At 48.5% G+C, this 27691-nt stretch overlaps 1 protein-coding gene across 3 annotated transcripts in view; it reads left to right on the top strand.

Moving 5' to 3' along the window:
- LOC149344304 (nose resistant to fluoxetine protein 6-like) overlaps positions 1–27691 on the top strand; it is a 79623-nt gene that overhangs the window by 39645 nt on the left and 12287 nt on the right. For all 3 annotated transcript variants that reach the window (XR_016283196.1, XM_089546236.1, XM_089546237.1), the window contains exons 8-10: positions 4582–4708; positions 7696–7788; positions 20136–20313. Coding sequence is in view for 2 of the 3 variants with exons in the window: in XM_089546236.1 (XP_089402362.1) it covers positions 4582–4708; positions 7696–7788; positions 20136–20313 (398 nt within the window). In the remaining variant the exon portion in view is untranslated. The remainder of the gene's footprint in view (positions 1–4581; positions 4709–7695; positions 7789–20135; positions 20314–27691) is intronic.

The raw sequence follows: 27691 nt of genomic DNA, 5'->3' as shown, positions 1-27691 counted from the left end.
CACTATTTCACTAGCCACCCTGAAAGAGACGAGGTGTGTCTGAAGCCTCTCAGATGCCCGCGGAAATAAAATAAATATTCCCGCGACGTGGTCTCGAACACGCCGCGGCCCGAAGAGATCGGCTTCGCTGGCCACCGCACGGCAGCCCTATGCTCTCTCCGCCGCCGAAGCCGCCTCGTGTCAAAATACCGCATTCTCGCGCTGCGCATTGCACGTCATCCTCTTCACCAACTTCCTTCTGTGCGCAGAAGTCACAAAATCAAAGAAAATTGCGCATAAATGGCTCCCTGGCTCAGTGGACACCTCAGTCGCGCTTTGAGCTACGTGGCGGTAGTGAGAGAGATGTGCGCTGATTGCGTTTCAGTTCACAACTTCTCGGCAAAAACGCTTTATTGGAGCAATAGGCCGTCCGCGTTAGATGGGTTAGTTGACATTGGCGTTGACAACGTTGTACACTCCGTTAATCTTGAGGAAAAGAAAGGGCATAACTGGCTCCCTGGGCTAGTGGACACTTGAAATGCGTTTGCATGTACGTGGCGATGGTAGCCTGCTGCAAAAACCTGCTTTCGTGCAATATTTGGCGCTGAGCAATGCTAAAACATCAACGATTTTTTATGGGCCCAGGGCAGACTTTAAGTGCCGGGCTCTACAGGCTTATGCCGACCAATTCGCTATGTATAGTATGATGGCTCCATTGTTAAATGCTCTGCGCGTTAGGAGGTTAGATACCCGTGTTAGCACATTGCGTTCCTTAAAGCACCGTTTGTAGTACTAGATATAGTTTCTCAGCCAGCTGATAGCAAAGGAAAGGAACTGCATTATAATTGAATAACTACATAAATCCATAATACACATGCATAATGTCTGTATAGACAGGTAGTAGATTAATAATTGAGTTCCCTGCAGTTTGCAGGCGATCCATGATCATGAAGACAACTTTGCATTAGTCCATTTTGCCAGTGCGTCCCTACGAAGGCTAACGCTAATGCTTGAAACTAATCTGGCCACAGTAAAACAAGCCACTGTAGAGGGCGGGGACCTCCGCCAAGCCTCTATAGGCTCTTTGTCCCCGCTCCTCACATCCTTGATGTGAAAATAAACCTGATTGATTGATTGATTGATTGATTGAAAGGAAAATGAGGTGGGGGGGTAATCAATTTAACAGACGAAGTTCGCAGAAGAGGCTACGGAATAAACATGATCTGTAAGTTGGAATCAGGAGGATGAAACTGACATGGAAAGGGCCTGTTACGTGGAGAAGAGACTCTCGATGGTTCGCTAGTTAACGGGAATGAAGTATAAGACTAGGAAAGCCTAGCAATGGGCTGAAGAGAATCCGGTGTTGAGAACCAATCCAGAAATTTGGGCGGAAAGGCGACCACGGGTGCAGCTAGTACAGGCAACTGCAGAAGAGTCGGCGTGGTCTTTCTCTTGTTGGACACGGCCAGGCAGAAGAAGTTGATTTTGATAAAATTTATGTGTCAGTACCCTCGAACAGGAAAACGAAGTGTTCAGAGGTGAACGTAGTGATGCCGACTATGGCAGCCGATGCTGAGCTTTTTTACATGGTAACCTGTTGACCTAGCCGCCGGAAAAAAGTCACAAGGCCACTCGATGAGTTCGCGGGCAAGTTGGAAGCTGTCTCAGATTGAAAGCAAAATAAGACAGTACTTTGAGGTCGCAAGCCAATAGAGCTTCTGTCGGCGCCCACTAACCCTTTATGGGATAACGGGACACATGGGTCCCGCTTTTTGCTCTCACGAAAAACCTCCGTACGCGGCAGCGGGTGAATTTCTGGGCAACAGTCTTGTCGCGCCATCTATCTTGAGTCTTTGACAACGCTTGTGCCACTAAGTTTTAGGATTTCCTGTAGATGGCACCACCAGCATTCACAGCTGAACTTTTTCCTTTGTGAAGATTTGTGCCGGAAAAATTGCTCCCGCTTGTTCGCGCCCAAAAAGATTTCGAGATGAATGGTAAGTTTTTCCTTTTCTGTCCTTCAAGGGAAATACTTGGTGCATGCCCTAAACGATTTATTAGGTAGTCAGAATCGCAGAGTGCCCGAAAAAGAGGTCTCTATGAGCGCCAGAGCCGGATTGACGCGATCGAAAACACTAAGCGAACGTGAAGGGCGCGCTCCAGGGGGCATAATTTTTGCACACAGTATGCTGAAAGTATGCTACGACTAACAAAGTAAGCTGTCGATGTTGATAATTCTAAGTTTCGTTTCGTTTACGAATTCGCAGGGAGCTCGCTTACGCGGGATGAAGCGCTGGCGCTCTACTTCAGTTTGCCCGACGAGTCTGAGACTAGTGAAGACGAGGCCCAAAGCAGCGAGGACGACTTTGTCCCTGAGCTAGCGCCGTCGGATTCGAGCTTTGAAGACGACGAAATCGAAGCTGGTCCATCAATGAGCAAGCGCCAACGGCGGTCTACTCCTTCAAAAAAAGGTTTCAGGAGGAAACGGAATGCGCTCCTGCTGGATCAAGGTGGAGAGAGTGCGCCAGAAGAGGAGGAGGTCGGCAGTGCATGGACTACAAATGAACCGCTAAGTACAGTTCAAAGCCCAAAGACATGGGATTCTCAAACCTCCCAAAAGGCGCCAGCACGCGCAGTTGATGCATTCGCGCTCTATTTTGATGATGAGATGATTGAATTCATAGTTGAGCAGACCAACCTCTTCGGTGCAAAGAAGTACCCAAGGAAGTGGCAAATTTTGACAAAGGAAGAGTTACGAGCGTATTTTGGTGTACTGCTGTTGATGAGCGTGTGCCCAAGGCACCACCTGTATCAGTATTGGAGCCGTGACCCTCTCTTTCATTGTGAAGAAATTTCAAAGCTGATGTCCTTCAAACGATTTCAGCAAATTATGAACTCGCTTCGTGTGAATGACACAACGAACGAAAAAAAGAGAGGAGAAGAGGGATATGACCGTCTGGCCAAGGTGCGCCCTCTTATTACAAAGCTGAACCAAAAGTTTCAAGAAGAATACACTCCCTCCTGTCATCAATCAATTGATGAAAGCATGATCGCTTTCAAAGGAAGGTCAAGCATGAAGCAGTACCTTCCTTTGAAGCCGATCAAACGTGGGTACAAAGTGTGGTGCAGGGCAGACGCACAGACTGGTTACCTGCTCCAGTTCCAGGTATACGAGGGAAGAAATGAGCAGCGGCCCGCAGGCCAAAGCTTAGGCGAGTATGTCGTCCTTTCCCTTTCTGAAAGCGTAGAGCCTGGCACACAGCTCTACTTCGATAACTATTTCACGTCTACACCGCTCATGCACACGCTTGCCCAGAAGGGTATCTTGGCCGCGGGTACCGTCCGTGTCAACAGGAAGGACCTTCCTGACGATCTAAAGAAAAACAACAAGCTTCAGAAGGGAGAGTACCTGTGGCGCAGCAAAGGATATGTCTCAGCATACCAATGGCATGATTCAAAGAACGTTCATGTCCTATCTAATTTTCACGACCCGAACGAAACTGAAGAAGCCCAGAGAAAACTTTTTAATGGTTCATCAGTGGGTGTGGTCTGCCCCAAAGCGGTCGCTGACTACAACCGTTGGATGGGAGCCGTAGACAAGTTCGACCAGAAAAGAAACTCCTATGCGGCTGACAGGCGATCGAAAAAGTCGTGGTATCGCATATTTTATTTTCTTTTTGACTTAGCAGTTGTAAACAGCTTCATTCAGCAAAGTGGCAACAGCGACGTGAGCTACATGTGGTTTCGGCTCGTTCTGGGACGGCAGCTGATCAACGGGCAAACGTTCCGACACTACAGGTCTGTTGGGCCGTTCCGCAAGAACAAAGGTGGCACTAGGAGCGGCCAAAAAATGGCCGGAATTGCGGACGATGTAAGGTTTGCAGGTACTGGTCACAACCCAAGGAAAGTGCCAAACAGGCGTAGATGTAGGTGGTGTTCCACCTCCGGGAGTGAAACGCGCACGAAGTTTGTGTGTGGTGTGTGTAATGTACCCCTGTGTGCAACCTGCTTCGGCCCCTTCCACCAACAATGACAGAACTAACCACAGCTTGGTGCTCGCGTGAGTCAATGGGACAGTGTTGTCCCACTTTTTCAAAAGGACAACATGTGCCAATGGGACACATGCGTCCCACTTTTTTTCATTAAACTATTGCTGCTGTTGTTCTGAAATTTCTTCCATATCATTTCTGAAGATGGCTAGACCCGAAAAATGTGTAGTTTTTTTCTCTATGTTACGGAAATTATAGGTGAACCCACAAAGGGCTAATTTGCATGGGTGGCTGAACTGCACGTGGAACTGCACCCAAACCCCTCCCGTTGCCAGCTTTGCCCACTTCTTGGTAATGGTAGTTAGTAAGGGTTTAAAAACAGCAGTGCAGGACTGAGTTTTCAGGATTTTATCGTTTATTTTGTTTTTCAGAACCAGCTGCCACGATTTGTGGAGCGGACTGGTCAAAGTGTAGCCTGTTAGCAGTATTTAACAAATAGAAAGCTGGCAGACATCGTTTCACGTGCCGTTGATAATTATAATGAAGAAAGCTTCAGACGGGAGCTAATTAACCTTAAGCATTACCTACTTTTCTTTTTTCTTCAATTTTGCAGGTAACCGTGATGATTTTTTTGGTCATTCTGGGAGTGACTATTATTTTTCGGGCCTTGTTTTTGACACTCTTTTTATGACAGCGGTGGACAAGGGTCACTTAGCCGTGGACACCTTCTTTTTCCTCAGGTATGTTCCAGGTAATTTTGTCAGTGATTTAAACAATTAATTTCTTAGTGTGAGATGGATGCCATATTAAAAACACAGATCTTCTGCGGTTTGCGCAGTTACAAAATATTCCTGTGATCTCATAGCGCCAATCCTGGACTTTGTCAAAGAGTGTGATAATGTGACAGAAAATTTATCCCGCCTCATAAATGAACCAGTAGTACTTTTCCGCGCTCATGCAAAGGAAGGAAGTAGTTTATTTATTTATTATTTATATTTTACCCACAGCGCCATTCGGCATTACAGTGGGGGGTTGACACAGCAACACAGCGCATAAATGCAGGTAAATACAAAAAAAAGAGAAACAGTAGCCCAAGCATTCACAAAGTAAGCAAAGAATAACAACATTGACTTGATGCGCATCTATGTACAGAATTCGGGGTACAAGAAAGTCAACTGTGTTGTTCACCCCAATAAACGTCTATTTTAGGAAAAAGCACCAACGCAGTAGACATGCATATGCAAAAAAACTTCAAATGTGTATTTCACGCAGGTATACTGCGCATTGACAGGAAGACACAGGTGTACACAGTGAAACGCATGAAATGAGGTAGTAGCGCACAGCTAACAACGCACCGTATAGCTATGAAATGACGTGACATTGTTGAAAGCGGATTAAAAGGATTAATTTGATGAGATGGAAGTAACAACAGCCGGCAAACGGCTCCACTGACGATTGGTCTACGGAAAAAAAGAGTCGCTGAATGCTGCCGTCCTGCACTTATATTCACGTACCTTTTGATAATGGTTAAGGCGTGCGGATACGTAATGTGGTTGGAAGATGTATGTTTCGAGTGGAATGCCAATGTGGGAGCAGAATATCTTATGGAAGGGTTTGAGCCTCAGCTTAGTTCTCCGCTGTCCTAGTGATTCCCAAACAAGGACTGTTTTTGCTATTGTAGCACTGAAGTTGCGTTTGCATGACTTACCAATTACATATCGAGCCGCCAAGGACTGCAAGTTAATACAGCAAGTTAATACTCAAAAGTGAAATTTTCGGACGCGTGGGCATGCTACACGTAGAAGGACAACTGCAAGTGCAGATACAATTTTGTGGTTCTAGGGTGTGCCTCTGAAGTGTGGCTCTAAGTGTGGCTGTAACGTGTCATCTATTGTGGCTTAATTTTTGGCTGCAGTGATGAACATCCCTTTAAAGGCACACTGAAGACAAACTGAAGTTGGCCAGAAGCGATAGATAAGCGCATTAAAATAAACAAGAACGCTTCTTTTATTGAGAACGGAATGTTTAAAAGGTACAAGAGGCCGAAAAACAAAATACAGAAGTCGCAACCAGCGGCATATTCCCTGAATATGCTGTGGTCAGTGGTATTGTGTGGATGTGGGTTCCAGAGGCAAGGATACATATCCATCAGCTTGAAGACGACGATCGCATAGCGCTTTTTGCTGTAACAGCACGTATTTAAATCGATGGGAGCGAAAATTTTGAAATTGTATTTTTTTTCTCAATATACGTGCGTCTTTTGCGGCACAACAAGCGAAAGCATACCCAGAAAAATCAATAGAATTTGCGTTTTGCTTGTACGAAACAAAAATTAGATACAGTTGTCGTCAGTATCTCCTCAGTATTCGATGCGGCAGTACTTGTTATGACATCGCTTAACTAAAAGCTTGAAGAACCTTTTTGCACGAAATGAGAGAGTTTTGCCTACCACGCTGCAGTGTAAGACCCCTTGTGACTGCAGCCTTTATGGACAAAATTTTGCGTGTTGCCAATCATCTACAAACTTAATTACATGCACTGTTTTATATCAAATTCGCAGCGCAACAAACAAGATAAACAAGAAGACACAGTCACTGGCGCAGAGTAGCGCAAGTGCCTTTGTCTTCTTCTTCGTCTTGTTTGCTGCGGTGATAGTTTTATGTAATGTACCATCTGGAAGCTAGGGGGATGGTTCGGGCTTTTGGGTAATTAACATTAAATTTCATAGCGCGAAACAATGAAGCGACAACGCTTGTATCTTTTGTTACGGAACAGCGCAAAACACCGGGACAAGAGACAAGCGCTGTCTCTTGTCCCGGTGTTTTGCGCTGTTCCGTCACAAACGAATAACCAACATGCCCAAGCTGCTGTCCTGGCTTGTATCTTATCCCTTCGTTTTTTCTTGCGCTATGGAACCTCAGGTAACCACCAACTGGACCAATTAATTCCTTTCTAGGATCCGGTATTTGCACCGGATATGGTCATGAGCAAGGCCATCGTATTAGCAAACGCTACATGCCGCTCTATTTGGCCTATGAGGGTTCAGAATAAGGCTCGCGCTTAGTTGCAGACAAATGCGAAACTTTGTAACTTGACTCGTGGAACGGGTTTTCGCCGGTTGGACTCTTTAGGTTTTCAACTATCTCCACACAGCGGGATGTGTAGCCTGAGTTGCATTCAGGCCATTGTAGAGACTCAAAGAGGAATTTTTGATGTTTCGAGAGCTCCCGGATATTTTTATTTTGCGTATGAATCGACGCCTTTGATAATACATTTCTTTTGCTCAGCTGTCTTCTTTGCCGCGTTCGCACTAGATGGGTTCTTGCTCTTAAAGACATTTTTTGCTTCTAAACGTAACTATCATTCTACTTTATTTTTTCTTGCTCTAATATTTTCGACAGCTATTTCTCATTCCAGTCCTTTGCCCTCTCGACGGGGAGCAATGTGAGAAACAATATCGTCATCTTACTAGATTGTCTAGTAGGCTTTGGGGATATATACCCGCGATTCGCAGCGAATGAGTTTACAGCTTCATATCAAAAGGGGAGTGCGAACCTGTACCAACTCACCCTGCTGCTTTAAATCATAGCGTATTTCACAACAAGAGCCACAGGCATGTCGGTGAACGCAATTTTGGTGCCTGGCTTCGTCTGTTTTTTTTTTTTCCGCGCCCGTGCCATTTTATCACTCTGGCTTCTTGTTACTCTGTATTGCATAAAATATGTAGCGGCCTCGTGATGACATACGTTACCTTGCGACGCCTGGAGAAATCGAAAGGAGAAATGAACTGGCTACGCTTCTACGTGCACCGCTATTGGAGGTAAGTGCAATCCTAGCGGATGAGACGGAATGCTTCTCTCGAACCTTTTAATATGCCTGGTTGAAAACGAGTTACATTGACAACTCCCAGTTTCATTAACAGGGGCGGCGCTTACGCTCATCTTATGTCCTCACTATGAAGTCAGCTACTCAACGCTTATCCGATGGACGGTTTGCTGACACATCCATGTCGTGGCACGTGTTTTTATCTGTGAAATTCAATTTAGACGGACAGTCTTCATCGGTGAGCGGCTAGGGCGATGACGGAAGTGAGTGAGTTTCAGTACTTATGCCTGTATAAAAGTTTGCTGATGCTACGATGGCTCTATCTATTTATCTTGCCTCATGCAGCTCAGTATTGATCTCTATAGAGCTTCGTTGAACTGCTTAACAACCTGGTTTAGAATTTTGTGTTAAAGAGCAAATACTGCTGCATTGTTTTCAGCTGCATTAAAGAAATTATAGTTTATTTTCTCAGGGTTCTCTTCGCAGGGCAATTCCTGAAGAAAGCCAGAATAGTAAACAGAAAACTAATATAAACGCTTCACAATTTCTCACGTACAGCTGAGTTCGGTACTTCATCTAAATTCGCAAAAAGAAATTTATAAATATAGGCTAACGGTAATGATGCTCAAGAATCGACATAAGAAAGAGAAGTGGTGCTTCCTCAAGGCGTGAAGGATTTGAGCCGTGTTGCAGTTGTGGGCTTGTGATTCGAGCTGACTTCAATTTCTGACACCCTGCGTTGTGTACTCACGACTGCATTACCGTAAGATCTAAATCCATTAAAAAAATACTGCACACACTATCGGCATCTGCAATGATTTTACCAGTTTTGGTCCAGAGGAAGATGAATTTTTCGATTCTAGAATATCCGAGGACATCATCATCATATATGCATCGTGCAGCGACTACATAGTTCTCCGCATTGCAAACACACATTGCTCATGAAACTTGCTGATCACGACTGTGCTAGCGACAAGGAGAAAAATGTGCAGCCAGAAAGGAGCGTCAACATCAGGCCTGTATTCAGAAAAGTTTTAAACAACAGGAATATTGACGATGGTTTACGGAACACAAACTGGATGGCATTTACTTCTGGGTCAGCTCAGATAAAATATAGCAGTTATTGAGGAGTTCCATCTCATATACGAGAACTGCGAAGCTGTGAAAATTACAGAAAACAGCCATATAATATTTAACGGGATATCGACAGACCTGATTGATTTGTGTTATATAAGCGAAAAAGTTGGGCAGAACTGTTGCAGAGTCCGCAAATACCACCTATACACAAGAATTTCGCGCATTCCGAAAAGCAAAATCGTGACAGTTGCAAAGGAGATAATAATTTCAGCAGGTCACATTGAACACGAATGATGGAAGAAGTAAATAGAAATTGGCAAACAGTTTGACTGGCCGTTTCAAATAGGCTACGATGCAGGAGATAATAAGCAACAAGCTTCCGAAGGGAAAAACTCAGTCATTGCGGGAATTACTTATCGACACATTTCATTATCGCAACTGATAAGTTCAACAGCAATCGTGACACGAACCGTTTCGATTACAAGCCGATTCAATCATGTGCCCAGACAAAGTACCTTACGAAATCATTGCATCGTAAGCAAAATGAAAAGGTTCGAGCCAACAGGTTTCGCTGACTGGCTATCTGTACTATAACTTCAACACACTAGCAGGTGTGATTCTTAAGATACGGCAGATAATACTAAAAAAACACAATAAGGACGAAAAACTTTAAAAAACTTGAAAAAAGAACAACAAAAATTGGCTGTCTAAACTTGCTGCCAATTTCGCTCACATCTGCACAACCTCACATTTTGAAAAAAACAGGTGTGATACGTCAGGCGGTCCTTTTGCAGGAAATGGTAATCATCCAAACTCTCCACGATATTTCAGTGACAAAAGAGAAGAATTAAAGATCACATGTCGGCACTGGTCTCCGAGGAAAGTTGTGCAGCGGAGGCGACTGCGGCGAGTACGTCGTAGAGAGGTAGCTTGGGGGTGAGGGTTCCAGGGGGAAGCTGGATGGAAACTGTGATGAGCTCGGCGCGGGGTCGGGCTGCGGTGGCAGGCTTACGGTTGGCACCGATGGTGGTCCAGCCGATTTCCTGGGAAGGAGTGTCGTATGCCGGGGACGTCGTAAGGTCCATGTCTGAGTCCTCAGCCGGAGTCTCAGTGTGCGACGCGGGTGCCGGGCTGGAGGTCTTGGTGTCAGTGGGACCTTTGGCTGGAGTAGGTGCAGCCCAAAGCCTTGTGTTTCTAAAGACTCATTCTCCTCTCACCGCCCACCTCCTACTCTCTGTCACGCATCTTCAGCTTCATGGTAAGCCTGTCACCATCAAAACTTACACACCCCATCCTCCCATCTCATGCCTCGGCGTCATCCATAACTTCGGGGGCCACTTCACTCCTGATGACCTCATGCATGACCTGGAATCTTTCAAAACATATTCTTGCTGCTCGCATGATGGGATCCACTCAATCAGTGCTCATAACGTTCGCTGGTACCGTCATCCCCCACTTTGTTTATTTCAAACGCGTTGCCTTCCGGTGCCGTCCTCATAAACCTAAGCCTCCCACCTGCACCCGTTGTCTCACTCTAGGCCATCGCGCCCACCAATGCCCCCAGCACAGCGTTCCGGCCAAGTGCCGTCGCTGTGCTGCTCCTCTGCCCGCTGACCCTTCCGCTCATGTGTGTGCCCAGCCCTGGTGCGTTCATTGCCAGCTGAACACCCACCCCTCCCTCGACCCCACTTGCCCCTTCATCCTTGCTAAGCAACGCGATTGTGCTAAAGCTGCATACCTCCGACGCCTAGCTTTGCGCCGGGCCACTCAACCCACCACCCCTTCCTCCTCCCCCGCCTCCTCTTCCTCCTCCTCCTCTAATCATGAATCTCCATCATCTCCGATCACGTCACCACGAGGCTCCTACGCCGCCATAGTTAAAGGATCCTCGGTGCCAGCGTCCCTCTCTTCCACTACACCACCCTCTCCATCCTTGACTGACGAGAGCCGCTCCTTCGACCTCCGGCTCGCAATGCTGGAACGCCAGCAGCGAGAGCAGCAGCGCATTTCCCACGATCTACAACAGCAGATACATGCCTTGACTCAAACCTTCCAGACAACCACCTCCTCTCTTACCTCCCAGCTTAGCAAGCTAAATGAGCGCCTTGCCACGTTCACCACTCCTTCCTCCAGCGCCCAGGTCACCCCTTTGGCTGACCTTGTAGAAACCACCACACAGGTACATCACACTCGCTTGGTTCAGCTGGAAACTTCGGTTCTCCAGATCCTTACCACCCTCCAAGCACAATCAAAGCAATTGGACTCCTTCGCATCTATGCTCCAATCCGTCCATGAGTCACTGCCCTCGGCAAAAAAGAAGGAACGCGTACCATCACGTTCCTCTCCACTATCATAATGGCGTTTGGCGAGGACCTCGAGATTGTGCAGTGGAACTGCCGAAATCTTTGCCACAATAAGACCCCCTCCACCAGTATCTACTCACCCGCCCCTCCCTACCTCACTTTCTCCTTCTCCAGGAGACCCGGACGGCCCGCAATGTCCCAGGCTACCGCGCCTACCATGCCACTACGTCCACACCACTTGCGTCTATTTATGTACGCAGTGACGTGCTCGTAGAGCAAATTGACATCCCCTCCACCCTCCTTAAATATTTAGTAGGTGTGGTTTATTACCACCCTTCTTCCCGCATCTCACTCGTCCTTTTGTCTTTTTACGACCCCCCTGTCACTTCCTCTTTATTCTGTGCTCTGGGCAAATTCCTTCACTCTCTTTCTTCTACCTCCCATCTCCTCTTTGGTGGTGACTTTAATGCCCCTCACACACTCTGGGGCTACCCACAAACCCTCAAACCCGGCCGCCTCCTCCATTGTCTGGCCCAGGAACGCCACCTCACCCTTCTTAATACTCCTGGCTCTCCTACTCGAGCGGGCACTGCCTCACAACGCCCTACGACACCCGACCTCACTTTCTCTCGGGGTTCACTTTCCTTTCACTGGCAGGTGACAGCCGAAACTATTCTAAGTGACCACTTTCTCATCCGTATCACCACCTCTCTCTCCCACATCCCTCGCTGTCATCCGATTATTCACACTGACTGGCATGCTTTTCGCACTAATCTCGCCTCCGACTCCTTTCAATCCTACGACGACTGGACGTCGCGCATCTCTGCAGCGCTCACGTCCAGTAGCCGTCGCGTTCGCTCTCGTTACCCAATCCAAGACCCAGATCCTCACCTTCTCCGTTTATGGCGTCGCCGTAAACGTCTTCAACGCTCCTTTCGCTCCCAACCACACAATGCCCAACTTTCCTCCCGGATCACTGCTTTGCGGGCCGAGATCGTCGCCCACTGCGCCTCCCTCGAGCACTGTCGTTGGAATGCTCTTTGTGATGGCCTTGATTCTGCATTGCGCTCGCGATCCGCATGGTCTCTCTTTAAATCCCTCCTTGGCAATAAGCCTGCCCTTGCTCCCACTCTAGCTAAAGCCCTCACTAAGGGGACTCCCTCCGAAGTTTTTGATCAACTTGCCGCTCTCTACCTCCCGCCCCATCTGGCACCCTCCTACCCGGTGTACTCGGGTGGACTTAACCCCGATCTGGACCAATGCTTCACTCTCCGGGAGCTCGAATCTGCTCTGGCTGCTAATTCTACACGCTCGGCTCCCGGTGAGGATGCCATTACATACAGCACACTTCGCAACCTTCCTGACTGCGCCAAAGAATTCCTCCTTCAAACCTACAATGAGGCCTGGAAGAGCAGCTGCTTGCCGAGCTCCTGGATATCCTCCCTTATTTCTATGATTCCATAACCGGGCAAATCTCCCTCTCTCTCTAACCTCCGCCCAATCCCCCTGATGTCGTGCGTTGGTAAGACCCTTGAGCGAATGGCTCTGACTCGCCTCTCTGATTTTCTTGAGGCACGGGAGTTCTTCCCCCATTCTCTCATTGGCTTCCGACGCCGCGTCTGTGCACAGGACATGTTTCTGATTCTCCAGCAAACGTTCCTGTCCCCTACACCTACTCAAATTTACGCACTTGTGACCGTCGATGTTCGCAAGGCCTTTGACGGTGTTTGCCACGATCACATCCTTTCTCAACTCGCCTCTTTGGATTGTGGCTCCCGCATGTACTCCTATATCCGCTCATTCCTCTCTAAACGTGTGGCTCGCTTTCGAGTAGATACCCACTTGTCTAACCCACACCACCTCCCCCGTGGCACTCCTCAAGGTGCTGTTCTCTCTCCTACCCTTTTCAATCTCGCTATGGCCCCTCTCGCCTCCCAGCTAGCTGAAATTCCCGACCTGCATCATATATTTTACGCCGATGACATCACTCTCTGGTGTTCATCTGGCTCTCCCGGTCACGTACAGGACACCCTGCAACGAGGCCTAGATCTCATCGACTCTTTTCTCACCACCGCTGGCCTCTCTCCTGCTCCTGAGAAATCCGAGCTTCTCCTTCTCAACCATTCCTCCTACCAGCGCTCACACAACCACTTCGTCTCTCTCCACCTTTCTGGCTCTCCCATTCCTGTCGTCACACAGTGCAAAGTTCTTGGCTTCCCTTTGCATGCGGCTAAGAATGTGCAATCCCTTCACCACGCTGTCACCACCTGCCACTCTGTAACTCACCTCTTGCGGCGCGTGGTCACTCGACGCTCAGGTCTCCACGACGCTCACGCGTGCCGAGTTGCCCACGCGCTGGCCCTCAGCAAGGTCTTGTACTTTGCACCCTACGCTTCCTTCACTCAGACTCAACTTAACGCTCTCGAGACTGCCCTTGTGGGCCTCTACAAGGCTGCTCTCAACCTCCCTATCACTACCTCTACCACTAAGCTCTTTGCCACAGGCCTCTTCCATCCTCTTCGTTCTCTTCTCAGTCTCCATCGTGACTCGCAGCTTGCCCGGCTTTCCCTTACCCGTCAGGGTCAGTGGTTACTGACTCAAGCGGGTATCTCGCCCATTCCCTGCGCCCCGTTTACTTCTCCTATTCCCACCCCGGCTACCAATCTTCGGATCCTAGCTCCCCCTTCCGTCCAACATGTCCCCCGTTCTCCACGCCGGCCGTCGTCATGCGGCCGCACAGCACCATTCCCCTCTCTTTGATACCCAGGGTGTAGCTTACACGGATGCCTCCTTCGTGGCTCCTCGAGGTTCCTGCGGCTACGCCCTGTACCATCCACACCTCCCTGCTCCTGACACCCACACCAGCGGGCCGTATCTACACCCTCCAGACGCATTGTCCCTCGAGGTCCTCGCCATTGCGCATGCCCTCCAGTCATTTTCCCTCCTTCCCTCTCTCCAAGAGTACACAGTCTATTCGGACTCACAAGCCGCTATACACCACATACAGAAACGCACCCTGACCCCTTCTCTCCAACAGGAGGTCGAACGAGCGGTCTCCGCACTGCAGCCTTCCATCGTTTTCCTCCGCTGGGTCCCTGGGCATTCAGGCATTGACGGCAATGAGCTGGCCCATCAGCTCGCCCGCGACACACTTTTCCGGGCACCGTTGATCCCCTGGCCCAAGCCCTCGGAGGACGGTGGGAGACTCACCCTTCGCCGCACCATAAAAGAGGTCTACCTTGAGCTCCGCCTCGACAAACGCCTTTACCCTCCCCCTCATCCATCACTCACGGTGCCGGAGTCTCGCCTTCTTCGGCACATTCAGATGAATGCAGTTATCACCCCGTCCCGCCTCTTCCTCTATCGCTATCGATCGGACCCTTCCTGTCCCAACTGCCCCTGTATCTATGCGGACCTGGCCCATTGTATCTTCTATTGCCCGGCTGCTCAGCAGTCGGGTTCCTTCCCCCCACCCTCTCTATCCTCACCACCTGGCTCGACTGGCTTGGCGCTGAAGGGGAAGAAGAACAGCGGCTTCTGGTCGCCCAGGCGGTCGAAATGCTCGGCCTGTAAATTATGGTCGATTAAAAGTCTTTTACTACTACTACTAGATCACATTTAGAAAATCTTGTACTAGACTATACTTGCTTATCACATTATACTGGCATTGTTTTGGTACCTTAAAAGCTTTTGATAGGAATGATCAACCAGTAATGTTGAAAAAGTTGAAAGACATGAGTTTCAGGGGCCACTTTTGTCAATTTTCTGAGATATTTCAGGGACTGACAGTGTGGAAGCATTCGGGAGAACTACAGTGAATTTTTGCAATGGACTTCGCAGTTACGAAAGGATGTGCGTTGGCCCGATTAATATTTCACATTTGCATCTATGAACAGGTTTCTTTTTCGAACAAAGACCAAGAACCTTTCAATGTGCTCATGACGTTGCTCTGGCATTAGATATAAATGAGTATGATTTTGGGCGCGAAAGCTTTGAACAGGATACCACACAGTAACAGACTGGAAAGCGCAAAATTTCTCTCTCTCACACACACACGCACACACACACACACACACACACACACACACACACACACACACGCACACGCACACGCACACGCACACGCACGCACACACACATGCACACGCACGCACGCCCACACACACACACGCACACACACACACGCACGCACACGCACGCACGCACACACGCACGCACACGCACGCACACATGCACACACGCACGCACACACACACACATGCACACACGCACACACGCACATACACACGCACGCACGCACACACGCATCGATAAAAATGAATCATATATGTTATAGAAATCCACACAAACAGTGTTCCTAAAGGATTCTCACATTTTTTCATGATTAATATTATAATTAGAGCACTTGTAATGCCATACAAATGGAGCTTGATTGTTAGGAAATATGTGAGAGTAATTAGGAAAGCTCATAGAACAATCATTTTCAGGATATATGGTACAGCAGACTTAGAACTGGTTCTGCGGTGATGTACAACGTGATAGACAAAAGTACCATGCACTTAATAATAAGTGTATGGTACTTTTGTCTATCACGTTGTACATCACCGCAGAACCAGTACACTTAATAATAAGATGCCGCCGCGGTGACTCAGTGGCTATGGTGCTCGGCTGCTGGCCCGAAAGACGAGGGTTCGATCCCGGCCGCGGCGGCTGAATTTCTTTGGAGGAGAAATTCGAGGCCCGTGTACTGTGTGATGTCGGTGCACGTTAAAGAACCCCAGGTGGTCGAAATTTCCGGAGCCCTCCACTACGGCGTCTCTCATAGCCTTAGTCGCTTTGGGACGTTAAACCCCATAAACCAACCAACCAACTTAATAATAAGTGTACAAATGGTATTACGTTTTTTTAATTCGGTGGCTTTCTTTGTGGCATAAGGAGAGTCGGTTGAAAAGTTCGAGTAAGTAGTGGAGCTTATTCTCTTAAAGAAACCTTAGAAGGCTCCGGTTGTCAGGGTTGTCCGTTAGCCTCAAGGACAGGCGAATATATGTTTATATACTGCGCTTTCTGAAATTTGTTGTGACTAATAGTAGACACTATAATTTAAGCAACATCTCTGCAGTAGTTTAACCAAGAGGAAAAATACGGTTGGCTTGGTTGGCCGATATATTCAGAAGGTTAATGAGAGAAACAGTAGCGCACTGCTATGAGATATTCCGCCAGTAACGGAAGAGGAAGTAAAGAAAGGCTTAGAAGCAATGCAAAGGGAGAAGGCAGTAGGTAAGAATCTGGTAACAGCAGATCTCTTGAAGGATGGAGGGGAGATTGAGATAGAAAAACTGACAGCCTTGTCTACACAATGGCGTATGACCTGGAGCGTACCAGAAGCTTGGAAGAACGCTGACATTATCTTAATTCAAATGAAGGAAGACGTCAAGGACTTGAAAAAGTACAGACCGATCAGCTTACTGTACTTTGCCTAAAAGGTGTTGACTAAGGTAATCGCTGATAGAATCAAAACAACCTTAGGTTTCAATCAACCAAATAATCAGGCAGGCTTTCGTAAATGATACTCGATAATAGATCTTATTGACGCAACAGTGCTGATGTTTTCGGTAGCTTCAGCTTCGACACTTTGCTTGTTTTTTGTTTCTTTTTTGTTTTACCCTTACGTCCACAGCGATAGCGCTCTTTTTTTTTCTTCATAAGGGGGAATAATGCCACCTAGTATTGCCAGATGGCGCATAGTTGAGGACGACGAAGTAGGGCTCGCGCTGTGAGGAATCTGTCGCCTTTGCTGCCCAGCTTGCGTGGCCTTGTCTGTCTTTGCACTTGCTATTAAAGCCTCCTTCGTCAACATGTACGTTACAGTCTGCAGTTACACATTATTAATTTAATTATTTGTATACTCTCAGGGCCCGAAGGCATCACAGAGAGAAGGGGAGAGAAAGGTGATAGAGCAATACGCAGAATATAACGAAGTGCGATATATAGCCTTCACTGATTACGCGAAAACATTTGACTCAGTGCAAACCTCCGCACTCTTTCAGGCATTCTGAAATTAGGGTGCAGAAGAACCTTATGTGAAAATACGGGAGGATATTTGTAACGACCGCAAAGAGACCATAGTTCTTAATAAAGTCAGGAATAAAATTCCAGTAAGGAAGGGTGTCAGGCAGAGAGACACGTTCTCGCCAATGCCATTTATAGCCTGTTTACAGGAGGTGTTCCAGGCCTGGATTGTGAACTGCTGAGGATAAGAGTTAATGAAGAATAGCCTAAGTAATGTGCGATTCACTGATGACATTGCATTGCTAAGTCACTCAGGAGACGAACTGCAAATGATGATCAATGAGTTAGACAGGCATAGTAGAATGGTAGGTCTTAAAATTAATATGTAGAAGGCGGCCAAAGTAATCTTGAACGGTCTCGCAAGGGAGCAGCAGTTCAGAATTGGTAGCGTGGTGCTGGAAGTGGCAAGGGAATACCTCTACTCAGAGCATTAGGGATCTCTGATCTGGGCCATGAGAAGGAAATATCTAGAAAAGTAAGAAAAGGATGGATCACATACAGCAGGGTCTTTGATATAATGAATTGCAGTTTGCCAGTATCCTTCAGGAGAAAAGTACACAACAGCTGTATCGTACTGGTATTCACCTATGGGGCAGAAATGTGGCGGTTAACCAAAAGTGTTTAGTTCATGTTAACGACAATGCAGCGAGCTATGGAAAGAAGAATGATAGTTGTAACGTTAAGAGACCGGAAGCGGGCAGAGTGGGTAAAGGAACAAGCACAGGTTAATGGCATCCTAGTCGAAATCAAGAGGAAGAAATGGCCTTGGGCAGGACATGTAATGCGAAGGCAAGGTAAATGCGCTCCCTTAAGGGTAACAGAGTGGATTCCAAGAAAAGGCAAGCGTAGCAGGGGGCTGCAGAAAGTTAGGCGGGCGGAGGAGATTAAGAAGTTTGCGGGGAAACGGTGGCTGCAGCTAGCGAAGGACAGGGTTAATTGGAGAGGCATGGAAGCTGCCTTTGCTCTGCAGTGGGCGTAGTTAGGCTGCTGACGATGATGATTTACTGAAAATTTGGAAACTATTTTCTTCTGTATTGATCGCATATCATGACTTTAAAAAAATTTTTGAAATGCCTTAAAACGTTTCATTTACGGACTGAAAAGTGCAGAAAACTGTGATCGTTACTAATTAAGGGAAAGTGATAAGGGTATAGTTCGTGGCTGAGATATTTAATGAACTACGAGAAGAATTTATGAATTTCTAAACAAAATCCAAAATTTAATAAAAACATGGAGCTTATATTTGCCGATATATCCCTGATCGCTTCTTGAATGTTGAAGGTTCCTCCGTTTTCCGTAACCGAGAAACAACAGAATCTAAGCATAACCCGTTAAGGTAGTGGTGATTCCTTGGCGAATTCTAACATAAGCGCCCGACGGCGTACCTTTTTGATCTTGCCATCGTCTTCAGGAGGGTAAATAAGCAGCCTCCTTGCTGAGACGGTGTCTTGGTCACGTAGGTACTCCTGTAGCTCTTGATCTAAGTGAATGACATATACATCTTTGATTTCGCCATAAGAAGCCGTCTATTTCGTTACTGTGAGCGCACGATTGGCAGTGGCAGTGTCGACATTAACCATCACGCTTCAGTCCTTGTGAAGACGATGGCTGAGAATACTCTCTTCAGCAGACGTTACGACTGCTGACGCTGTGATTTTAGGGGCTTTCCATAGACTGCCTCTTTTAGGGTAGGCCTGAAATCTACAGGTACTCCAGCCACTCTTTTTTTTTATTGTAGGATAGAACAGTCAAGGATGCCTGGTCCATCTCCTCTGCATTTCATTCCCAAGGCTCGTAGGAGGCTTTTTCTTGCCGTCGACTCTTGTTCGGAGGGCTTTGGTCTATGTCCACGTTAACAATGACCACTGGTCTAGTAGTTGCCACTGGTGCCATTATTGGAGCATGGAGTGCAGCTGGCAGTTAGGTTTTGTGTCGGGGCTGATGCGGCACAAAGTAGCTAGGAAGCCCCTTGATGTGCTTCTAACAGGTCGCCACATAAAAGTGCTGAAAGCACTCACACTTCGTAAATAGAGTGAATGTTGCGGACTGGTTTTAGTCAAATGGTCCGCTAATCGTCGTCTTCGTTAATAATTGCCGAGGCCCAACGAATGGGAGCATCATCGTCGTTCTATTTTTAGCCAGAGTTAGGCACCTGCGGCTCCATCTCATTTGTTCTTGAGGTCTTTCAGTCAAAAGTTCGTTGCCAGGTGACCTAATTTGGTTTGCATATTGGTTTGTTACTTGCGCGGTTTGAAATTTTACTGAAAAAGTGGTAGGCGTTTAGCGTAGTTAAATCGAGTAGACACGCGAAAGCAGGTGGTCATTCTTCAATTAGAGGGACTCTTAAGATACGCCGTAAGAGTATGACTCGATTTATTTAGCGGGTTAATGACTATATAGGCAGAATTTTTCATTCTCCACTTAACATTCTTAGATGGCCGCGAGTCTACATATTACCAGTGGAGTGGCGCAGCGGTTTAGCGATGCGGCACTGCACTAGCTGGTCACTTTTTCTGTCACAGCCATCGGTGGGGATTGTGCGACCCATGTTGCTCTGCCATAGCAACTTGCGCAGCTGGCACTATGCTTCTCCGAACTTACCTGAGCTTCCTCCCATTGGCTGCAGCTTGCGCTGCGCTCCTCCGAGCGCACCCAAGCTGGCCCGAGTCACCGCCCGACTTTATCCGACTAACTTGGGTAAGCTCGGCTGCGGTTGCTATGCAACGGCCCAAAAGGAAAGATTGGATTGTTGTCAAGATTCTTAGACGATGACGGTGAGCGTATGAGTGCATTCTCAGTAAAATCACTGATCGCACTGGTGAACCCTGCAGATAGTCAGTCGCGTGCTGTGGGCGGTCACATTCTACTGACCTGAAACATGTGCATGTTTCAGAATGACACCGGTCATGGCTTTTGTGATCGCGGTTTACGCCCTGCTCCTGCCACACATTAGTGAAAACCCTATTCAAGAGGAAGTACTCAGGACTTTGTGGCTGCCCTGCAGAGAAAACTGGTGGACCAATCTCCTCTACTTGCAGAACTTCATTGGCTTTTCCCCCCTCTATGGCACGGTAAGCACAGGTAGACGTACCAGAATACATTTGGCTTCGCGTCTGGCAAGCGTGAAGAAGAATGTGAAACACGACTTGCATTTTAGAAATACTTGCTACACAAGCCAGCGCGCCTGTCGAGAAGATCGAGAAGAAAGGGAGAAAAATAATATTTTGATGACAGCAACCTACGCCACTCCGCTCGGTGAACGTAAACGGCGAGGAAAAAAAGAGATTCACTGACAGCCAGAAACGGTGCGATGCAAAGATTTAATTACTAGGTCAGGTATACGATACATTTTGAGACCTCGTGCAGTAAAATCGTAAAATCAGGAAACTCAGAATTGATACATGTAATGTCCTATTTCCTGATTGTGCATGGAATTCTTATTGAGGACGAGGTGATGCTTTTGGATTAAAATCGTATGGTTGTCTCAATCCGCACTTGAGAAACAAAAGTAACAGGTGAAACCCTTTCGTTCCTCGTGTCCCGAAATGAAGATAGACTACGCTTTTTTAGCCTTACATTAATGGCAGTCACTGAGATCAAAAGTGAAATGGACACAAAGAGGCTCCCTTGGTAATGTGGGCTCCCCTTTTAATGCTCTCTACCTCTTCGTCGCGGTTAAAATCTGCAAGGACTCTGACGGAAGGCAAAAATTAAGCGTGCTTAGAAATTGGCTTCTGCTGGCGTTTTCTAATACCTTTACAGCTCACTTGGGCACGCAGGTCATTTTGTATATTTTTACAACTTTACTGGAGACAATAAACAAGCTGAAAATGTTGTCCTGACAACAATATTAAATATAGTGCACCATTCTGTGTTCTCTAGGGTGACGTCAGTGCTCCGTGGTTGCCCGGTCACGCAAGTGGAGCAAGCTTGTTTCTAAATTCTTTTTTTTTTTAGCTTTTAGGACGACAGCTCTACGCGATGGATCAACCCCGCTCTACACATGTGACCTGCCCGCTGTGTAATTGAACTTCAGCTCAGGCGAGCTCGAAATGTACCTAGATAGAAAAAAAGAGGCAGAAAAAAAAAGGATGACAATTTAGCTACATCCTAATGCGAAATTCGAGAGCAGCTCATCAGCTGTTTCCGCTTTTCGATAGATTGAGGCAAATAATTCGAGCAAGACATGTATGTAAAATTACAGGCAACTTGTTATTTCTCACGCATATTCCTTCTTTAACATACACTCCACTAACAGTTATTGACTGTCGTGAAGAAAGCTTTGTGGTCGGAGAAATAGGTAAATATATGCTCGACTTGCTGCACCAATCCCGGGTTCTCAAAGACGAGATCTGCGCAAATATTTCGCGAGGTTGTCACAGCTGTGAGAGCCGTTACAAGCGAGAGGAATGGGACGTTCTCCCGCATAAGTTGTAAGAAATTCCCGTTTGTCTTTATGTCTCCATTAAAGTCCCCACCCACCCTGCCACCCTGGAAGATAGTGGGTGTGAAAACATTTATTTAGAACGGACAGGATGTGTTTGGATCAGCCCGTAAGGGACCGATCCTTACAAACACTAGGTGGAGGTCCCTAGTTTGGGACCCCGGTGGCGGTAGCCGCCGCCCGGGCGCGCCCGACTAAGGCTTGTTGGGCCTGTAAGTCGTGGCAGCCGAGCAGGGTCGCCTCCCAGTCCTCCCGGGTTGGGTTGGGGATAGGGGGAATGGCCGGGTTGGAGGAGCAGGCCCACACCATGTGATAGGTGTCCGAAGACACGCACTACAGTGCGGGCAGTTGCCGCTAAAGGAGGGGTCGAAATGTTTTAAGGCTGCCGTGCACAGCAATGTATTGGTGAAGAGGCGGAGAAGGAGCCGCTCATCCGCCTTCTTGAGGCCTTTACATGGGCTAGGGTAAAGGCGATGGCTATCTTGATAGTAGGTTGCGATATTTTTGAACGTATAGACCGGATTAAAATCGGGTTCCTGATCAGTTGGGGAGGAGAAAACAGCCCGGTGAGAGAGCGCGCGGGCGGCTGCGTCTGCTGCCTCGTTTCCTGCCAACACCTGATGAGCAGGGGCCCATATGAGGTAACGGTGAGCGGGGTCCGTATCCCGTATGCAATTTTGGTATATTCGATAGGCTAGGAAGGGAGTGCAGCCTTGTTCGACATTCCGACAGGCCCCTCGCGAGTCGGTGATTATGTGTTTTGAATTGGAATGTGAGGCCGCGAGAGCAATCGCGTCCTCTTCTGCTTGTGTTGCACTGCGGGCTCTGAAAGTGAGGCCGTTAACTGTGTTGCTGTTGTGAACTACCGCGGCCGTGTACCATCATCCCCTGTGGTGAGGGCCAAAGGCGTCCACGTAGTATACACCTGTTTTGTTACCATAATATCGGGCTAGCGCTTCCGCTCGTGCCAGGCGCCGACCATTATGGTCTTCGTGTGACATGTTTGCTGGAAGAGGCCGCACGTGGAGGGCACGTCTCCACAGTTCCGGGATGCGAAACCTGTCTTCCATTGGAGGGGTGTGTTGGATATGGAGTCGAGCAAGAAGGCGGCGATCCGACTCCGTGAGCGACAAGCGCGTGTACTGGTTTGTAAGGTGCGCCTCCCGGAGCTCCCGGAAAGTATTCACCACCCCAAGGGCCATAAGCCGGCTGTTTGAAGTAGTGATGGGGAGGTCAAGGGCACGTTTAACAATTTTGCGAAGGATGACCTCAAGGGCGTCCTCCTCTTGTTTCCGTAGGTGGAGATAAGGAGTCGAATACAGAATTCGACTAGTTACGAAGGCGTTTGCCAGCCGCAAGGCATCCTTACTTCGTAACCATCCGCGTTTGTTGGAAACGCGGCGGACCATGCGGCCCACCTGGTCCGGTAGCGTTTCTGGCACAACGTTGTCAATGCCAAAGCATGCAGCGCACACCTGTCACTACCGCCACGTAGCTTAAAGCACGATTGAGGTGTCCACTGTTCCAAGAGTGCAGTTACGTGGTGATGAAAAACATTTATGTACAGATACACTGCAGGAGGATATGGATGAGCTGACCCAGAGGGGGCCAGCCCTTACAAGTACTAGGGGAGGTCCCCAGTTCGGGACCCCAGTGGCGTCGGCCGCCGCCCGGGCTCGCGCGACCAAGACCCAATGGGCCTGCAGGTCAGAGCAGTGAGCAGGGTCGCCTCCCTGTCCTCCCGGGTTGGGTTGGGGTGAGGGGGAAACGCAGGGTTGGAGGGGCAGGCCCACACCATGTGGTAGATGTCCGAAGACTTCTCCGCACAGTGCGGACAGCTGCCCGAGAAAGAAGGGTCGAAGTGTTTTGAGAGCTGCCGGGCACAGCAAATTATTAGTATACAGGCGAAGCAGAAGGCGCTCCTCCGCCTTTGAGAGGCCTTTACACGGGCGGGGATAATGACCGCGGCCAGATATATAAAGTAAAGCAATGTCTTTGAAAGAGTAAGCGGGAGTGAATTCGAATTCCTGATCGTCGGTGTCGGAAGGAAATGTCCGGTGAGAGAGCGCGCTTATGCGCCTTCCTTCTGGGTCAGGTGTCCACCGAGATGTGCGAGACAGATGCTGTGCATTTCCTTTCCTCAAAAACCAATTTACAAATTTTACCCTCTGCTTTCCAAGCCCCCACTCTATTGGTTTCGCAGCTGTGGAAGACAGGTGCTGCGCATTTCCTTTCATCAAAAAAATACTGAAGACAGTTTGGAAATTCTAAAGTGCGCTTGGCGAAAGCCTTGTGGTGAACCCACTGCCGCTTTCCCGCATCGCTTGGCACGGAATCAGAGGGCCGCTTCGGAGCCATGCGTCTCACTCACTCGACTGCAGCGAGACGTCTGGCGAAGGAGCGGTGGTGTAGCTGCCACCGCCGACGCGCCCGCACTCGTTCTACCGCTACTGTGTGACGTCACGGTTGCTATGCACAGCTGCGGCCCTCACTCGCGCGCTGGCTGCTACAGAGCGGACGAGGTTGCTCTTTTACTTTCTCTTTTCCAAGCTCCCGCTCTATTGCTTTCGCAGCTTAAAGGGTGTCCACTGCTGGTTAGAACAGACAACAGCGACGGTGGTGGTGGTGAAAACTTTTAATTACTGAAATAGAGTTTGGGAGCCACAGAGTGGCCACGCTACATGGTCGGCGTCCCTAGTCCGGGACACCGCATGACAATGCCCCGTCTCTAGCCCGTTTCACCAGAGCCCTTTGGGACTCAAGCGAGGAGCAGTTGAGAAGGGCAGTCTCCCATGCCTCTCTGGAAGGGGTAGGGGAAGGGGGGAGGTGGGGATTTTGAGTACATGCCCACACCATGTGGAAGATATCACAGGTCTCCCCACAGTGTGGGCATCGCCCATCCGTGTTAGGATCGTAATGCTTTAAGATTGCAGGACAGAGTAGAGTACCTGTCTGCAGGCGCCTTAAAGTTCGCTCCTCCGTCTTACTCAGCCCCTTTGCAGGGGCCGGGAAAAGGCGGTGGATGTCGCTATAATGCGTTATAATTTCCTTGAATCGCAGCAGCGGCTGGTTAGTCTCCGAGCCAGAAGAGCTGGGATGAGGAGCCCGGTGAGTAAGCGCTCGGGCAGCCGCGTCAGCGGCCTCATTACCTCGTAAGCCCTGGTGGCCAGGAGCCCAAATGATTCTTTTGGGTGTTGGATCAGTGGCAGTCCGTCTTAGAATGCAAGCAGCTAAGGGGGAGATCTCCCCTGCCAAGTAATGATCACATGCTTTTCGGGAGTCCGTAATGATGATCCTCGAATTGGCGTGGGCGGCAGCAAGCGCTATCGCTACTTCCTCGGCTCGCATTGAATTCGGGGCTCGAAAAGAGAGTCCATCAACGTGCATTTCCTGGTGAACGACAGCGGCCGTGTAAAATCCCGTGGGCGATGGGCCTGCTACGTCTACATAATATACACCGGGTCGGGAGCCGTGTTGTCTCTCAAGAGCCCGAGCCCGCGCTTGTCGCCTGTTTACGTGCATGTCGGTGTCCATGTTACGGGGGAGCGGGGAGACCCAGAGCATATGGCGCCACAGTACTGGGATACGCTCCGCCTCCTCTGGAGTGCAGTCGTGTTGGATGTGTAAGCGGTTTAGCAGACGGCGCCCAGGGGCCGTCTGCATGAGCCGCGTGTATTGGTTCACGAGGTGGGCCTCCCGCAGCTCCTGGTAGGAGTTTAGCACCCCCAATGCCTTGAGTTTGGCATTAGAGGTAGCCACCGGGAGATCCAGGGCTCGCTTAGTTGCCTTGCGGATGACGGCGTCTATTCGCGCCTCGTCTTGCTTAGTAGTGCGGAGATATGGCACGGCGTAGAGGATCCGGCTAGTCACGAAGGCATAGACGAGCCGAAGTGCGTCCCTGCCCCGCAGACCGCCCCGCTTGTTGGAAACGCGGCGGATCATGCGCCCGGCGACGCCGTGAAACGCAGAAACGGGCGCCTAAGCGCTGCGGTCTGAAAGAAATCAAGTCTCGATTAGAAGTCGAGGCGGCGGCTGTCCAAAGAGAACAGCTTCGCAGGACGCTGCGCGAGACCGCAAAGTTGCCGCCAAAGTTTTTTCTTTATTGCATGGAAATAAATCGCGCTGAGCTAATAAATTCGTTACGTACACACATACAACTCCGCAATGCAGACACACATTCTCATGTCTTCGTACACTGCACTTCGCCTGTACACCAGAAATGCGGGAGACATAAACATGCGGAAAGAACTGACAAATGTTCGGGTAGCCGGTCCTGCACAGCATAAGCCCCCGCATGAACGCGCACTGTTCATTGAGTAGAGACTTCATGAAAGAGATGGTTCTGCGTGTCGATCTATGATAAGCTCTTCCACAGGCTAAACAGTCAAATCAGCATGAACAGGTCGCACGGAATCCCGGAGTCATTCAGGACAGCCAAGAACATTCTTGTGTAAGGTGATATTCAATGTCGTTTTTGACTGTCCGCGGAAGTATGGGCTAGAAAAACACAGCATCTGGCACCACATGAAGCAGTAACAATCGTCTGCGGTCGGCCGCACAGAAACCAGTTCACCGTCCACGTCACAAAATTCTCCTTCGCGCGAAGCCAGACCTTCACGATTAGAGTGAAAGTGTAGAGTTTAAAAAAGATTTTTTTGCAGCTAATTGAATATACATTTACTGAACTCACTTAAATACACTACAATCCATAAAACCAATGGCAACGCTGCCGATACAGGGGCACAGGGAATGGAGATTCTGTTAGTACTCTTGTCAGCTGCCTTGTTGACAGGTAGAATAAATATTACAGCGAGAAGCGAGTAGTCAGGAAATCAAGGGTATCAGCGACCTCCTTCAGGAAACCCTACAAAGCGCCCTCACGGCCATGACCAATCGAAGCGAACAGATGGGAATGACGATAACTGAATCATCTCGTAAGCACCGCTTGCAGTAAGGGACGGCTTGCAGGTTTGATGAAGAAAAACTGTGGAACAAGCTGGTGAACAAACAAGCTAATAAGGCAAGCTCTTGAAGTCTCTGCGTATAGGCTCTCATTGAGAGCGCCAAACAAAGGTCGCGAATAGTCTGGTAGCACTTGCACCTTAATTCTCGCACAGTGCGTTACTTGCAACGCATAGACAAGATTCGCAACCAGAAAATGTTGCAAACTTGTGCCCGAGCAAAAGGCGAGAGCTCCCGACCAATCCACGCCTGTGTTTGGCGCCCCAAAGAGAGATTTTGCGACTCCCCATAAGAACCATTATCCCAGACCTGTAGTCCTGATGAAGAGGTGCCCCAAGATAGTGTAGGGAATTAGAGTCCCAGCTTATGCCACCAAAACGGTTAGATTTAGTACCTCAGTAGTCCAACCAGAATACTTTGGATTTTTCGAAATTTATAGCCTCGGCAAAGAGGTCACACAACTGCGCTGCTAAATGCGAAGCTTGTGGCATAATCGTCCTTTCAAAATCAGGAAAGGACTACGTGATCCGCATAGGCTAAAATCCTTCTTTCAACTGATCAGTGAGGATCCTCGAATAGCTTGGGATCGGATGATACTAAGGCACAAGGGTAAGTAAGGAACACGCCTTGTATTAAACTGCACCACACTCTCGGGCTCTGCATTATAGAGCGTCATCTTCATCAACTCCCATGTGCTCTGTCTGGCTATAGTGCCTAGAATATACTGTATATTCTAGGCACTATAGTCTGGCTGCACTGCCCGCTGGTCGTCGTCTTCTATGTACACAAATCCGTGCTTTCGCATTCATTCCTGAGCTAAAATTAGACCCACCTCCGAAATTTTTACCTTGGCCGATTTCGACCAAAATCGACGTACAAACATCACTAACCGTGCTCGACACGATTGCAACCTGAGTTAGGCCCGTGCCATTGCAAAAATGCTATCGCTCGAGCTTTTGGCACAACTGTGGTCAAACACTGCCTAACTTTGTTATTTAAAGGTCTGAAAGTGCAACTCAGATCGTTTTCTCTAAGTTAAAACG

The sequence above is a fragment of the Amblyomma mixtum genome, chromosome 5 (genome assembly GCF_055824585.1).
Source record: "Amblyomma mixtum isolate Tamu chromosome 5, ASM5582458v1, whole genome shotgun sequence".
NCBI classification, from domain to species: Eukaryota; Metazoa; Arthropoda; class Arachnida; order Ixodida; family Ixodidae; genus Amblyomma; species Amblyomma mixtum.
This window is presented reverse-complemented; position numbering and strand designations above follow the sequence as displayed.